Genomic DNA, 17733 nt, shown 5'->3' with positions numbered 1-17733 from the left:
AGAAGAGATGGAAAACTTGAACATCTCCCATCATTATTAAATAGATTGGATCCCTAATTTCAAATCTACCTATATATACACAAATTGGGTCAGATGATTCTACAGGTAAAACATTTTAAAAGCCATTCTGGTCTATAAATACTCCTTCAAAGAATAAAAAAGAGGGAATGCTTCCCAATCTGTGAAGTCAGTAAAACTTTAATACCAAAACTATACTAGGATATAGGACAAAATATATTTACAGTCTAATCCCATTCATGAACAAAGATGCAAAAATCTATAAAATATTAGCAAGCAGAAGCTAGTGGTGTATAAAAATAATAGATCATGATCAAGTCTCATTTACCACAGAATGAAGGGTGATTTAATATTTTTAAAACTCTCAAAGACACTCAATATATTAAATGATTAAAAGTGAACAATGTATGATCATCTTAACATATTCAGAAAACATATTTGATTAAAATTCCACTATAAATATAAAATATGTTAAAATTTTTGGCAAACTAGAAATAAAAAGAATGTCCTATTGTTTTAAAGGACTTCTAAAAAAATAAAGGACTTCTATAACAAACTTATGGGAAACATCATTCTTGATCATGAAAAATGACAGGTACCTTTAAGATGAAGAATAAGTCAAACATTCTATCACTATTTTTATTAAACACTGGAGTCAAGATCTTAGCGGGTGTCATGGATACAAAACCAAGGCATAAAAGATAGGAAGGAAAGAAACCAAAAAGATAAGATCATGTAACTGTCCACCTATAAAACCCAAAAGAATGTAAACCAAAATATTAGAAACAGTGACAAGCAATTTATGATCTATTCATCAACAACAATTAGAAAAGCTAAGTTTAAATGGCTACAAATAATTGAAAAAATTCTATTAAAAAGAAAGGCAGCAAAATTACAAGGTACCTAGGAATAAATCTAAAAGGATGTTCACAACCTGTGAACAAAAAGAACTGTACAATTTTTCTATGAATATGAATAAACTATTATAAAAAGATACTAATGAAACCCTATTAATTGAAGAAGTATATCATGATCATTGATTGAAAACTCAATGCATCAAGATGTTAATTCTCCTCAATCCTCTAAAAAAAAGACCTTCAAGTAAAAATCTGATCAAGGGTTTGAGCACGTGCCTTACCAGAAATCAAGATCTTTATGAAGCAGAGTTAATTAAGACAGAATGTTGGTGACAGAATTAAAAGCCAAGACACACTCACATAACTGGAATTTTAACATATAATAGATGTAACATGGCAGGTAATGGGGGGAAAGACGGATTATTTATTGAATAATGCCAGAGACAGTGGGTTATCCCTATAGAAAAGAAGAGATGAAATTGGATGCCTATACACAACAAACAAAAAGAAATAATAATTCCAGGTGGGTGGAAGATTTAAATGTGAACAGCAAAAGCCTTAAGTGTTTAAAAAATATAAAAAAGAATATCTTTAAAACATGGAGGTGGGTCAAGATTTCTTAAGCATGACACTAAAAGCAACAACCATAAAATAGTTTTTTTTTTTAAAGATTTATTTATTTATTAATGACAGAGAGAGAGAGAGAGGCAAAGACACAGGCCGAGGGAGAAGCAGGCTCCATGCCTGGAGCCCAATATGGGGCTTGATCCCGGGACTCCAGGGTCTCGCCCTGTGCCAAAAGCAGGCACCAAACCGCTGAGCCACCCAGGGATCCCCCCATAAAATAGTTTTGACATTAATTTTATCTGCATCAAAATTAAAAACTTCTGCCCATCAAAATGCACCACAAAGAAAGTAAAAATCTAAGGCAGAAATAGAGATACTATTTTTAGAATGAATATTATACAAAATATTGGTATTCTGAATACATAATGAATATATAATATGGGAAAACCAATAGAAAGTGTCAGCAAAACAAAACAAAATGGACTTTTCACAGAAAATAAAAAAGAAATGGCAAATAAGTCTATGAAAAGATGCTTAGCTTCATTCATACTCAGGGAAATGCAATTAAAAAACAGTAAGTTACAATTTTATTCTCCTTAGATTGGAAAAAATTAATAAATTTGATTTCACCAAGTGTTGGAGAGCACATGGGTCGATGGACATTCTTAAATATGCTTGGGAAGAATATAAACTGGTGTATCCATTTGAAATACAAATTGGCATTCTCTTTTAAATTCAAACATTCTCATACCCCAAGGAGAAAGGAATGTCAAAGAGTACAAAGCAAAACAATCCAGCATGTACTAATAGATGGAGATATGAAATAATAAGACCCCTTCAAATAATTCCAGAGAACTGCACAAACTTTCTATGGATGGAGCTCAAGCTGCGTACTTAAGGGGGAGAGAAGTGATAAGTAACATTGACAAACTCACAATTAGCCATTTTTCCAGTGTTAAATGTTTGTGCTTTGTCTCACGTATCAAAACTTTTCAAGCACTATTAGTCATAAAGCCCCTTGAAATTAAACTTCTGAAATGTAAAAAAAAAAAAAAAATCACAATAGCAGAGTTGCTCTAATTGAATTTGGAGGACCTTGGTCCAGGCAGGCACAGTCTCCTCCTTTGTTCTCCATAGAGGTCCCTGAGGACACAGCATTGTACTCCTCAGGCTTGGGCACAGGTTGAAAACAGCTCTAGTGGGCTTGGGGTTTTGAGCTCTGGTTGCCACAATCTTAATTTACATCACAGAGCCACAGAACAGCAATGTTACTGGATGGCAGCAGAAAGCCTAATGAGTGATTTGGAGAACACCCACTCCATGTGCAGTAATGGGTAGGATTTCTGGAAAGACACCCCACTGTAGCATCAGAGGTACCCAATAATTTTTGAAAGAAGCCTCAAAGGTCTCCGCATACAAATATATTTCCTATTATTCATTCAAATTGCTCAAAGCACTCTGGAGGTACACTACAATTTTCATAAGTAGTTTACTTACATTGTTTTCTGGGCTGTCAGGAAAAATTGCTTATGTCTTTTATTAATCCTAAGCAAAACCTACTCTATACTACTTTCAATCATCAGAAAGTTGGACAGTCAAATGGAAAACAAAAACAAAAATAGAGGGAAGAGCAGTCAATTGCCTAAATTCATTCCTGGGTATCAGATGAGGCGCTTGACCTCTGTTTCGTAGCTTGGCAATCTCTAAAGTGGAAATGAAAATATCTATCTCCTCACTGCCCTGTGTTTCAACCTGAAGTATTCTATCATCATAATGCAAATATAGCACACCTTTTTTTGTAGTGTCAGTATTATAATAATATTAAAGCACAATTAGTAATTTAAGTGATAATTCAAAATTTTATATGAAAATAAACACAAAGAACACTTTGAGTCTCATAGGAAACTATCACATGGATCTAAACAGAAATCTTGGCTCTTTGACCCCTAGTTTTCCTTTCTGGCTTCAGTTTCTTTATCTGTAAAGTGGAGAGAACACCTACTTGTCAAACTTACGTGAGATAATACAGAAAATACATGAGGTATTTTCTGCATCATAGTAAGTGCTCAATAAATGGTAGCTATGGTATAATAGAGACCATAAGGCCTTATAAATGAATAAATTCAATGAAAGAACTTTCTTAATAAGAAACCACCAAAAAGAAAACTGAAAAAGTCATCTGGGCATTTGTGTGTCACTTTAAACCAGATTTCTCAACTTTGACACTATTGACATTTGGCATTAGATAATTCTAGGTTGTGAGGAAGCTGTAGTGTCCACTGCAAGATGCTCAGCAGTACCTGTGGCCTCTACCCATTAGGTTCTAGTAGCTCCCCACCTACCCAAATCATCTCTAGACATTGCAGATATTGCCAAATGGCCACTGGGGGACAAGGCATCTTAAACAAAGTAAAAAAAAAAAAATCAACCACAAAAGGAAAACATTGGGCTTTATCAAAATCTAAAATTTCTGTTCTGAAAACCTTGTCTGAAATAAAAATGCAAGCTAGAAATTGACAGAAACTATCAGAGAAAGAGAGAGAGAAATAGATCTATCTCTCTCTCTCTCTCTATATATATATATATAGAGAGAGAGAGAGCAAGAAAGAGAATATATATATATATATATATATATATATATATATAATATATGTATATATATCCCAGCATACTAATATATTAAGGGCTACCATACTAACATATTTTAAAACTCCAGCAAAATAATTATTTTTAAATGGATTTTGGGGTGCCTGGTTGGCACAGTCAGTTAAGCATCCAACTCTTGGTTTAGGCTCGGGCCATGATCTCAGGGTTGTGAAATGGAGCCCCCCACAGGAGGCTCTGTGCTCAGTGTGGAATCTGCTTAAGTTTCTCTCTCCCTCTCCCTACCCCTCCTAAAATAAATAAAGAAGTCTTAAAAATAAACAAAATTTAAAATGAACTTTAAAAATTAGGTAAAAGATTTGAACAAATACTTTAAAAAGGCAGATATACAAATGGTCATAAGTATTCAAAAAGATGTCCAACATCATTATTCAACACGGAAATGCAACATAAAACCACAGTGAGAGCCGCCTGGATGGCTCAGTGACTTAAGCACCTGACTCTTGATTTCAGCTCAGTTCATGATCTCAGGGTGGTGGCATCAAGTTCTGGAGCTTGGCACTGAGCAGGGAGTCGGCTTGAGATTCTCTCCTCCTGTGCTCCTTTTCCCTGCTCATGCACACATACACAGCCTCTGCCAAATAAATAGATGATGATAGATAGATGATAGATAGATAGATAGATAGATAGATAGATAGATAGATAGATAAATCTTTTTTAAAAACACACACACACACACACACACACAATGCAACACCACCTAGTAGAAATCCTGAAGGTAGACCCAACCATACCAAGTGCTGTGAAGACATGGAGCAGCTTGACTCTCATACACTGCTGCTGAGTGTGTAAAATGGTTCAACCATTTGGAAAGCTAGCAGTTTCTTACAAAGCTAGACATATACCTACCCTATGACTTAGCAATTCCACTCCTATGTATTTACCCAAAAGAAATGAAAACTTGTCTATACAAAGACTTATATGAGAATGTTCATAGCAGTTTATTCATAGAAGCTCAGAACTGTAAACTACCCAAATATTTAAGACATGAATGGATGAACAAGGTTTACCTCCCAGTGGAATATTCCTCAAAGGAAAAGTGAGGAGGGGAGGAGTAAAGTAAAAAAAAAAAAGAAAAGGGAAAAAAGAAGAAATGCTGGTCCATGCAAAAACATGAATGAAAATCTTATACACATTATGCTGAGAGAAAGAAGCAAGACATAAAAGGGAACACGCTATATGATTCTATTTTTATGAAGCTCTAGAACAAGAAAAATATAAACTATAATGACAAAATCAAAACAGCAAATGCCTCTGAGACAGTAGGGAGCTTTCTTCACCCCCGAGAGCATTCGCCGTCTTGGTGGGGGTAGTGGTAACACAGGCACACGCAAGAGTAAAAACTTAATGAAATGCACATCTGTGTGTTTTATTATAAAAAATGAGGGGTGATGAGGGAAGCAGGCTACGCAACCAGAATTAATAACAGAATTAATATCAGAATAGAAAATATGAATGTAGGAAACTGAACCTCATGAACTAGACTAGACATATACATTCAAGCCATTTCAGTGGATTTTGAGAAGACATTTTATCCAGAGAAAAGGGCAGGGAGTCTCCAGGCATGAAAAACAAGCCGTTGGCAAATGGGGGAAAAGATAGATTAATAAGCTGGAAGGCAAGAGAAAAGGATGCAGAAAATAGCAAATACAAGGTATCATAAAAGAAAAGAGAAAAGAACAGAGAAAATGAAAGAAAAACATTAATCAGGAATATAATAAAGACATTTTTCCTGAGTTGAATAAAGTCACCAGTCGTTGTATCCAAAGGTCTTCTAGGAGCAAGGCAGAATTATTTCTTAAGGGCCCATCTTCTGACATGTCTTGACAAATGTCTGAATTCAGAGGATAAAGATAAAATCATGAATATGTATAGAAAAAATGCTAACACTGTGGGTTGCCAGAATTGGATTTTAGAAACCAATATAAAAAAATCTTTAAATTGTTGCCAAATTTTATTTGTACAAGTAAAATACTTAAAATATCATCCTCTACTATCACCATCACTTAATATCATGAAAAGAAAACAGGAAGATTATGCCAAAATTATTGGCATTCTCAAAAATGACAGGATATACACATATGCATACTAATATGCTCATTGTCCTTATCTCCTCAATTCTTTACAGATAAGTCAAAGTATTTTTTCATACAGACCTCCAAGCTAACACTAGGGAATGCCATTAAGATTTCCAGAAATATTTAGCAAATGAACTACTCTCCTGGAATTCTATTCTTACATAAATCACTATTTTCACCTTTTTTTAATGCAAAAATTGAGATAATATGACCTCCATGTCCTTTCTATTAAAAAAAAATCACTGAGGCAGATAGAAATCAACATAGTTGATGGAATTGGTAGTGTTACACAGGAAATATTTTGGAAGTAAAACCAATAAAATAAAACTAAGCATAAGAAATTGCTAACAATATGTTTTGAAGCTTAGATCAATTTTGAAGAAAGGATTTTTGAAAGGAAAAATAAACTAATTTTTAATTAATTTGGAGCTAAAACTTCATATATTTTTTTTTAGAGGAGGAGATAACGAGAGAGAGAGAGAGAGAGAGAGAGAGAGAATGCAAGCGGGGTTGTCGGGGGCAGGGACAGAAGGAGTGAGAGAGAGAAAATCCCAAGCAGGCTTCACCCTTATGTGGAGCTGGACACAGAACTCAACCTCATGATCCTGAGATCATGCGCGATCTAGGCCAAAATCAAGAGTTGGTCACTTAACCAACTGAGCCATCCAGGTGCCCCCAAAATTTCATATACTTTTAATAAACGGTGGCATAACTGGGATGGAGTGAATGAATACTAAAATTCTTATCTTTCTCCTGGGATTATGGAGAGAGGCTACAAATACAGTTTAGATCTTGCTGTTAAAAAAAGCTGGTCAAGTACATTTCTTACAAAAATGAATATTCCTCACTAGTAGAAGATAAATGAGGTGTAGAACTAAATCAGTAAGAAAAACAAATTGATCACTCTAAGGAAAGATGAAAGGAAGGAAGGAAGAAAGGAAAGAAGGAAGGTAGGAAGGGAGAGAAAGCCACAAAACATAGAAGGTATCAGGTAAGAATAAGACCGAGACTAAACAAATCAATTAAGGTAAGGCATGGAATGAGCTAAATTTTTATATGAGACACAATGTCTAAAATTAGAGAAGAAAGGCAAAACCTAGTTCAGAGGCTGTTTAAGAGAGCACTTTAAATAAAATGATAAAGGTTGAAAATAGCAAATGATAAGCAAATGGAAACAAACGGAAAGCAGGTGGCAATACTACTATTAAAGTGAAGCTGAAGCAAAATGCATTAAATGGGATATTTCATATTTATAAAAGGTACACTCTGCCAAACAGATATGTCAAGAAACTTTATACATTGAAAAAAGAAACTAATCGCAAAATACATTAGAAGAACTTTTAGAAATACAATGAGAAATTGGCAGAAACTGCAGTCTTAAGGGAGATAACATGCCTCTTTCAAAATGTGACAGATCAAGTAGATAAAAAAATATAGAGAGTACTTGAATAACACAATTACGAGTTTGATTTATTGAGGAGAAAGAGTAAGAGAGAAACATCATATCTTACAGATGTTAAATACATATTCTTTTCAAATTTCCAGGGAACAGTAATGAAAGGAGTCCTGGCTAAGACTATACAGACCATCTCAACAAATTCCTCAAGCAGATACACCAGTTAGCCCACACTCTGTCCTCACTGCTGTAATTGTGGAAATTAACACCTCTGCATAGACTTTGGAAATGAAATAAATCACATCAATAGTAGACTGAAAGAATAATATGGGTGCCATCTGATTGTTATGTAATAATATCCTGATTAGATATTTGAGTATCTCGATTAAAATCATTTTCCTTTTCTCTTACCATTCTGAATATTTCATCTCACAGCCTGATAAAAAGACTGCATTATTTAATCAAGACCTGAATGAGGCAGTCCCCTCTGATCCTTGCCAACATTTTTCAAAATGGAGGCACTGGCTTCCAGAGTGAAGGATGGGACCCCAGAGTGGAGGCCAAGTTTTTTGGGGGATCTGAGAGGGCATACCCAAGCTGCTCAACTACTCCTAGTCCCACACAACATAGGGTGAGAGCTGACATAGTTAAGTAGCAAATGAAAGCAACATGTAATAATTATCCTATGTTTCAGTCAGAAATATACAAACGGACAATCAACTATTGTCAGATACTTGAGAAAAACCATAGCAAAAAGTAACCGAAAGAATCCAAATAAACAGCAATATCCACTGTTGCTGGAGGAAACAGAAATAATTCAGGGAAGAGCAGGGAATCTTTTTTTTTTAATTTTTTTTATTTATTTATGTATGATAGTCACAGAGAGAGAGAATGGCAGAGACACAGGCAGAGGGAGAAGCAGGCTCCATGCACCGGGAGCCTGATGTGGGATTCGATCCCGGGTCTCCAGGATCGCACCCTGGGCCAAAGGCAGGTGCTAAACTGCTGCGCCACCCAGGGATCCCCAAGAGCAGGGAATCTTAAAATAATTTCAGTTGGTTATGGGGGAGATTTAAAAAATTATTTCATTCATAAAACAAGAACAGGTTGCAATGATAAAAGGAACAGGGTTTATGAAAATTCAACAATGTAATTCTTGACAGTTGAAACCTTGATAGAATGCTAAATGTAAAAGTCAAGGAAACTTTCCAGAATATAGAAAAAAATGACAGATAAGCAGAAAATACAAAGGATTTCAGCACACTCAATCCGAGGACACACATCAGTCTACCAGTAGTTCCAGAAAGAGGCAATGAACCAAAGGGACTTGAGAAATTTATCAAAGGAATAAAATAATGAAATTATCCAAAGATTAAACAATCCAACAAAAAGAATAAATCTTCATTTTGGAAGACCCCACCTGGTGCTATGCAGAAAGAATGGGGTGGTGGCAGCGGGGTGGGGGTGGGGGAATCTGAACACATTATTATAAAATTTCAAGAACATCAGAATTCTCAAGAAGATCCCAAAAGTTCCCAAAGAGATTACATTTACCTTCAAAGCAAGAAGGACCAAATTGGTTTTGGACATTTCATAAGCAGTGCTGGATGCCCAAAACAGTAGAGTAATATGCCTTCGTAAATTCTGAGTGAAAATTATTTTGAGTCTAAATTCTAGCTATTGATCAAGAGTAATGACAAAATAAAGTCATTTTCAGACTTGTGGGGACTCCCAAAATTTACCATCTATGGATTTGTTCTTAAGGAATCACTTGATAATATACTCCAAGAAAAAAAACAACAAAAAGTGGAATTCAAAAGTGAGGAAAATCTGGGATTTAAGAAACCAGGGACCAAATAAGACAGCAAAATGAAAGGAAATTCCAGAAAATAGCCATGCAGTAAATCCAGAAATCAGGCTCAACAGAACTTGGAGCCATCGAGCTCTGAAAGTGTTACTTCCAAAAGCAAATGAAGTCTAAGTAATGACTTTCTTGGTGAGGGAAGTGAATCTTCCTCATGAAAAAGCAAAACTGTATTAAAAAATGTAAGAGTAAAAATATCCTGCTCCAGTTCCCTCCCCATTTCCAACGTTCATTAATTGTATTTCTACTTTTAGTGACACTGCTTTGAAGACATAAGATTGTCTGTCTTAACATACACTTTTTTTTGTTATTTTCTAACAAAAAAAAAGACTTTATTTTTATAGTGTTTTATAGTATTTAGTTCAAATATTGGGGTTTTTCCCCAGTTTTAGATTCAACTTATGGATAAATACAAAAAAAAATTATGTGGCCTCAGAGTCAGTCCCCTACACAGTTCCACTGGAGCAAGATATGAATCAGAACTCAGGATTGTAGAGATTTTACAAGCATCACACAATGCTTAGAATATATATTTAGCAAGAGTTCCAGCACATTCTGGAACATTGCACTAATTATCATTTCTACAGGAAAGAAAAATATATGAGGATGATTTGAACCTACCAGTTCAGGTGAGGTTTTGTGCCCAAATAAGTGCAGGTCATTGCCTCAAGCGTGGTTACTCCTGCCAACTGACACAGAAATTGAACGAGCAATCAGAATCATTACATATTTCCTACTACAGGAGAAAGTAATGGGAGAAAGAAAGGAAAATACTGGTGAGCCATGGAGACAGAGACAGAGCCCTGATAGAATTATTTGAACCTCAGAGTCTACCTAGGTCTAAAGACAATCCTAATCCCTGGATTCCTCATTTAGGTGAGCCGGGAATTACCTTCTCTTGCATAACAGCTTGATTTGGGTTTCTGCTATTTGCAACTGAAAGAAGTCAGATGGATGCCCAGTGTAGTCACACCAGAGCAGCTAAGGGGGCATGTGGCAGGAGGCAGGAGATGAGGTCTCCTGGACTGTAAGACAGCAGACACCTTACTCATCATACCCCAATTCCTAGGACTCTGCTCAGCTCACAGTAGGAATTTAATAAATATTTGTTTGTTGGGTGAACTAAGGCAAATATTACATTGTAATTACGTGTTGACTATTTTTTTTCAATAAACCATATGCTCCTTGATTGCAAAAAACATGTTTTAACTTTCTTCTTTAACATTCAACAAAACGCCTACCATGTAACAAAGCTGAACAAATATCCATCAGTCAGTGAATAAATGAATGAATGAAACGAATGAATGAATGAACAAATGAATAAGCGAATTCATCTGTTTCCTAAAACCAACTTCCACCTCCAAATTAAATCTTTCCACTTTATGTCATGATAAAAGGGATATAGATATAATTACAGCTACAGGCACCCAAATATTTTTAAAATTCTGCTTGTTAATGAAATAGAACATTCTGACAATGTTACTGATATAATTGTTTAAGTTCTGTGGGTTTTTTAAATATCCATAAGTAAAAATGTTGAATATTCTCAGTGGTCACCTGAATGGGAACGACAAAGAGGAAGCCAATAATCTATCCCCATATGTCACCCTTCTTCCAAAAGGCTCTTGAACCCCACAAATGGGGGCGGGGAGTCAACAGCACCAGAAAGAAAGAAGCAATAGCTTTATGGAAATAATTCAGCTTCCGCCAAAAGGAAACTAAGAATGAGGGAGGGCCCACCATTTATTAAACCAGGGATATTTTTATTGCCTTCTGTGAAAAAGAGCTCTCCAGCATATGTGAGATGGTACTCCACATGATCCCCAAAGTTTAGAGGAAGCCCAGCAAGCAAAACAAAAACAAAAACAAAAGCCTGCAGTTTCCTTTCCAGAACTGGGCCATACTGACAATTAGAGGGTTGCAAAAGAATAAAAAAAAAATTGACAATAGCATGAAAAGCTTTACAATTCAGCTTCCTCGGAATCCATGAGATTCCACAAACAATATTTTAATGGGATTCATCAGATGGATTAAGACTTGCCCTTCTCATAGGCGTCTCATGCAAGTACTCAATAATGTTGTCTTTATATTACTCAAGGCACAGAAGGATTTTTCTCAATATTGAAGGTTGCTGAACAATGTCTAAAATCTTATTTCTGGAAAACTAATTTTATCCATTATTTTTCAGTAGGTTCACCTTCATTTTTACATGTAAAACATCTACCATCGTGAAAACTTGCTTTTCCAATGAGCTGAAAGAGAACTCCATGCCACCTGCTATTTCCACAGACTCATCTGAAATAATCTCCTGTGGGGAAATGTTCATTTAAAGCAGCTTTGCTGAACTGCCAGCATCAGGTTATGCTTCTCTGAAAGTTCTGCGGGTAAACTCTGGCTTTTAAATAACCGCTTAAAGACACTCCCAAGAGATCGACAGTTAACGGTCCCATAATGAGTCGCTTCTTCTGGCAAGAAAAGATATTTTCGCAACATCCATATTTGATTTTCTGGAAAATCTATAGTAGCCTAAGCTTCACGCATGAGCCAGTATAAGCTTATAATAAGCCGATAGTTTTTCTCTTTGCAGCTCGATGTAGACTCTTCCTGTTGCTCTGGGGGGAAAAATCCAGAAACAAAGTAACTTGACAAGCTGAGTACATAAATTAAGTGCATAAATTCTCTACAAATAGGGCTCTTGGTAGCATATTTAAAGTACAAATAGTAGTTCTACAGCACACCCAAGGAGTTCGTTTTTTAAATGAATGAAGCAGTGCTGGAGAGATGACATTTCAGATTATTGCCCCAACTCGTTGACTTGCAGCAGCTCTACATCCTTCATGTTTTTAGCCAAATGGTGTTATTGGAAAAAAAGCAGGGGGGGGGGGAGACACGATTTTACATAAACGCTGCCTTTTTCAAGCTGGGGACCACTGTGAAATAGTATTATCATGGCAAACTCTGTTGATTACATTATCTCCCATGTCTAAAACTCTATTATGCTGAGTGAAGTAAGTCAGTCGGAGAAGGACAAACATTATATGTTCTCATTCATTTGGGGAATATAAATAATAGTGAAAGGGAAAATAAGGGAAGGGAGAAGAAATGTGTGGGAAATATCAGAAAGGGAGACAGAACGTAAAGACTGCTAACTCTGGGAAACGAACTAGGGGTGGTAGAAGGGGAGGAGGGCGGGGGTGGGAGTGAATGGGTGACGGGCACTGGGTATTATTCTGTATGTTAGTAAATTGAACACCAATAAAAAAAAATAAAAAAAAATAAAAAAAAAAAAAAAAAAAAAAAAAAAAAAAAAAAATAAAACTCTATGGACCAAGACATTCTGAAGAGTTGTCTCATTTTAGAGAAGCAAACATCTAATATAAAGAGAAGAAATCTAAAAAGCCACAGACAGGTCCTATTCCCAGACCCGTGAGCACTGACCCAGGTCCCCCTTAAGCACCAGTCTTGTGTGCCTTCAAGGAGTACATTCAGTTGAAATTTTCATCCTACCTTCTTCCTAAGGAAGCTATGAGGATCACTGACCTAATGCCCTGAACACATTTGGGGCTTTCCAGGTAGAAAGATTTATCAAAATACAAATGTAAAGCAATACACAAAGATCTATAGTATCTTTCCCCACGAAAGCCACAACATCTTTATCTTATTCTTTAAAACGAGGTATAAAATAGCAAAAACAAAATTCCACAGGGGGCCATCTATATGCAGTTTGTATTTAGAACATAAGCTCTCATAGTCGAGTGTATAAACAACATGTACTCAGTGCAGGTGCTCAGCAAATAAACCACAGTATCACCCATGGATACAGCACTAACCAGAGGTGAGAACAGGCAATGAATTAAGGAATAATTCTGGCTAAAAACAAAACAAACAAACAACAAAAACAAATCATCTAAGCTTTGAGAGAAACAGCAGATCAGAGCGTGTCATACTCATTTCACTAAAGGAAACACGAAGAGGCTTTCTCCCAGATTTATACAGTAAACTCAAGAGTTGTGGTTTTGTGGAAATTTTCCTATTGGTAGGCATTTTAAAAGTCAACAAAATACCTGAAGAAGAGCATTCATTTGCCACTTCCTCTTGGATCATTACAAGAACATTCTCTCAGCGTCTTGCCAGTAAACAGCACACAGGGTAACACAACCCCAGACAGGTCATGCCTAGGAGAAAATCCCAACATTCGATTTAAGTGACGGCATTGCAAAGAAAACACAGCTAAAGTGACATGCATAGTTTTTATAGGACTTGGCCGACTGACCAACTGAGTTCTAACTCTGACTGACTGAACCACAGATCTCCCAGGGAACTCTCTGGGAAGAAAAAAAAAAAAAAAAAAGCCCTTATGTCAATCCTCTGTCCTCACCTCCAAGTGAAGGAAAAGTAATTTGGAAGGTATGGTTTGGAGATTAGTTTTAGGGTTTAGATTCTTCTTTACAAATCTGGGGCCTGCTATTAATAACGAGGATGAAGAATTTGGAAACATGACCATATTTAATAAGTTTATGAATGCCCCGACCCCTCCAAGCTTGCACATCTCATCTCTTATCGGGTACCCCAACACCACAAAAATGCTGGTACAGGGTTCCGGTCCTTCGAGGCTTACTTTTTCAGGTGGGAAATTTGCTATTGTGCTTTTACCACTAAATATTGTCCTGAGTCGCCCCCTGCCCCGCCACCCCACTACTAGAGATTGAATAACCATTCATTGGGGTGAAGAGAGCTCCTTTCTGTAATGCTTCTTTTACCACTTGATGCCTGGATGTGATGAAGCGCTCCAGCTCTTTCTGAATATGTACCTAAGCTGCAGAGATCCGATGGACCCTTTAGAGGAGAAAGCCACTCTTGGCGTCATTATAAATGACTGGCCTTACAAAAAGTCTGTGCCCGAACAGACAAAAATCTCAAAACTCCAAACCAAACCGGAGGGTTGTCCAGCCACTCACATTTATACTTGGTCAACACTGCGTCATATGCACTTCAGGGGCAAAACAAACAAAAACCAAAACCCCTGCCACCGTAGGTCAGGATCACACGTGGCTAGCAGCCAAACCTGTGCACATGTCCCTCCCTTTCCCCAAAATGCATTCGTAGGGAACCTCCAGGCAGACAAAAGCGTCGCTTGCCTACTGCTTTTGTGCACTGTGGCAGAAAGCAGTGGTGGCCACGTCAGTGAAAACACAACTGCAGACACACACCGCAATGTTCCCGTGGAAGTCAAACTCTGAGAAATTTTTTAAATGTTTTCAACACATCAGCATGAAGCATCGACCTAGTTGGAATCACTTAGATCTAAAGCAAATGCACTGATTGTTTTCACAGCAGGCTTTTCTTCTCGGAGCTGAAACAGGCACAGTGGCGCGGGGGGCGCGGAAAGGTTTTCAGCCCCCTGCCTCGGTCGGCTCTAGCCTGGGCCTCGATCAATACCAGGGTGAGCCACAGAGGAAGCTCAGGGAAGATTATGAAGATGAGGTGAGTGTCAGAATTACCTTACAGGATTTGTTCTTTCTCTCACCTTGAATCTCATCTGCCTCGGACAAGGATGGAACACCATCAGGGTGCAGACCAAAAAGGAACGGTGGGCAGGTGGAGGGAGGGGGGTGAAGGGCATCAGATATCATGTATGCTGGGGGCCTGGCCATTGTGTTTCTTGACATGTCATAACCATCAGGAAAAAGGCGAGTCCCGTGGCAGCTCAGGGGTGGGCGCCACTGGGAAATGTGAAGACAAATGCCAGCCTCTCTTGCAGGGCCTGGAACGCTGCAGGTGCATGATAATTGGCAGCCATGGTTTTCAATTTCTTTTTATTACTCTTAATACCATTACTCCTCCTGTTTTTCCTTTTTTTTTTTAACCCCAGACAGGGACCATTCATGTCAACAGCATACATAAAGCACCTACTTTCCAGTTAGAACCGTGGGATGGGATATAGTCAGGATCAAATGTGCTTTGACCCCGAGCGGTCCACCTGTTTATTGAGGGTCTCCTCTGTGCAGGGCACGGCTAGGCCACAATTTTCCTCCCCTAAGTCAGAGGTCCAAGGATGCCTCATCGATTGGTCAGTTCATACGACAGATTTGTCCTGTAGTTTAACAGGGGCACTGAGGTTAATACAGCCCATTCTTATCCTGTATGGCCAGTATGCACAAAAGCCTTGAAGATATACCCTCCTGCGGCCTCGTGATGTGCTGGAACTCTCCTGATCAATTGCAAAGAGTTAGCAACATGTCTAATAGTCATATTAGCAATAATATGTCCATGCTGTAACCAGTTAGACAAGTCAATAGTCCAAACCTGAAGCTGGGGATTGCTTTGAATCTTTCTAGAGTTTCAATAGTGTCTGAGAAATTCAAGGCTATCATGTGCTACTGTTTGCTGGGGCCACTGAATGAACACAGAGAAAAGCAACATGTTCCAGGGCTGATTATTTTCACCAAAATATCTGAATGGTTCCTCTCTGGGTCATCTTGTTCTGATTCTTTTTAAAAAAGAATAATAATGCTTATATACCTCATTTTAAGGGGGGTGCTTATTCCTTGAAAACTGAAGAAACATGATTCCCCACACCTAGAAATTACCATGGCCCAAAGTGGGCTTATTTATTTACGGTCTTTTCTCCTAACCTGATACATTTTCATTTTTATGTAATTAGTATCTCACTACATAAATGAATTTTTTTCTCACTTAACATTACACATTGGAATGATCATTCAACTGCTTTGAAAATATGTTTTTAATGTCACATGATCTATGAATCTATCTTAATATATTTAACCACTCCCCACTTTTTTAGACACCAGATCCTTTGTGTATGCGAGTAGTAATATAAGTGACAAGAGGGACACAATTTGTTCACCCAAGTCTCTGATTATTTCCTAAATGACCAGAATTACCAGGCCAAAGGCCAAAACAAGCCAATGTTATGTATATAGTTTATTTTGAAAGTATCCCTTTTATCACTGAAATTTTAGAATTTAAGAAAAGAAAAAACAAATTTTTTCAAAATATCCCACTCGTAGGTGATTAGCATCTTATTATAATCTTGATGTTTTATGTTGTCTTAGTATTTATAACATTGAAGCATTTAGTACATAATGTTTTATAACTTGATTTTTCACTTAACAAAATTACTGAAATTCTTTCCATGTCCTTAAATCTCAAATTCAAAAACAAAAGATAAATACAATGTTCTGGTTTTTCCTACAGTGTTCTGCCATAGATAATGGGAAAGACTGAATATAATTAACAGCAACTCAGCAAGTTTCAAAACATTATCTCTGTAATGTCATTTAACATTAATACTTTTCTAGGTTAAGGATGTTTTGGCAGGAGCGGGAAGAGAAGGAAAAGAGGGAAGAGCATGGCAGGGGAGGAGGAGATAACCATCAGGAAATATTCAGAAATTCTTTCTAAAGAGAAAAATAAACTTACTGCTTTGAAAAAAATTAATCAAGTCAACAAATTACCAAAACAGCATGTCAGTAATCAATTTACTGCCCCCAAAATATTATTTTTCTCCCTGATACTTGTAAATCATTGACCTCAAGTCAAAACTAGTACTATGTAAAGAAACTGCTTTCAAAACTCCTGGATTTTGCCTAAAGAAGAACAAAATAATAGCAGTCACTTTCTATTTTTCTAGTATCATTATCTACAAAAGAAAATACAGAAGGTTATGGAAATATTTTTTGCACTTTTGCTACTTATAGTTTCAAGAGTAAATTGTTGCCAGGGAAAATTAAGATTAAATAAATTATTTAATATCTTTCTAATTGTTATTTCTAGGTCTTCTTGGATAAAATGTCAGAGAGTAACATTTGATGTAGCTCTGCCATTTTTACCATAGAGTAGTTTTAGTCTTCATTATTCCTCATAATCACCATTACCACTTCCATCCCCATCCTCCTCCTCATCATCATCATCACATCACCACCATCATATCACCACCACCACCTCCATCACCATCATCATCACATCACTACTACCAATTCCATCATCATTTCCACCACCATCATCATTCCCAACTCTCCCACTCCATCACCAGCCCCATTCTCCACAAGCTGACCATTCAACCTTTAGGATTTAGCTTAAACATGGCCTTTCCTTATATCACCATCTGAAGTAAGTGTTACAGTTTCAATCATAATTCACCATCTTAGTGAAACCTTTTATCTCCTTGCTGATAATTATCACTGTTTAGTATTTTTCTTTATTTTTTTACTGGTTTTTCATTTCTTTCCCTATCTACACTCTCATGTAGATAAGGACAATGACTGC

The 17733-nt window shown here is 36.9% G+C and overlaps 1 protein-coding gene across 4 annotated transcripts in view; it reads right to left on the bottom strand.

Moving 5' to 3' along the window:
- The window catches only part of POU6F2 (POU class 6 homeobox 2), a 476258-nt gene that overhangs the window by 431918 nt on the left and 26607 nt on the right, over positions 1–17733 (bottom strand). The window contains exon 4 of one of the 4 annotated variants that reach the window (XM_072791626.1): positions 13509–13619. The exons of the other annotated variants lie outside the window; for them this stretch is intronic. Coding sequence (XP_072647727.1) covers positions 13509–13526 — 18 coding nt within the window. The 5' untranslated portion in view covers positions 13527–13619. The remainder of the gene's footprint in view (positions 1–13508; positions 13620–17733) is intronic. 4 annotated transcript variants of the gene reach the window in all.

The sequence above is a fragment of the Canis lupus genome, chromosome 21 (genome assembly GCF_048164855.1).
Source record: "Canis lupus baileyi chromosome 21, mCanLup2.hap1, whole genome shotgun sequence".
Lineage (NCBI taxonomy): Eukaryota > Metazoa > Chordata > Mammalia > Carnivora > Canidae > Canis > Canis lupus.
This window is presented reverse-complemented; position numbering and strand designations above follow the sequence as displayed.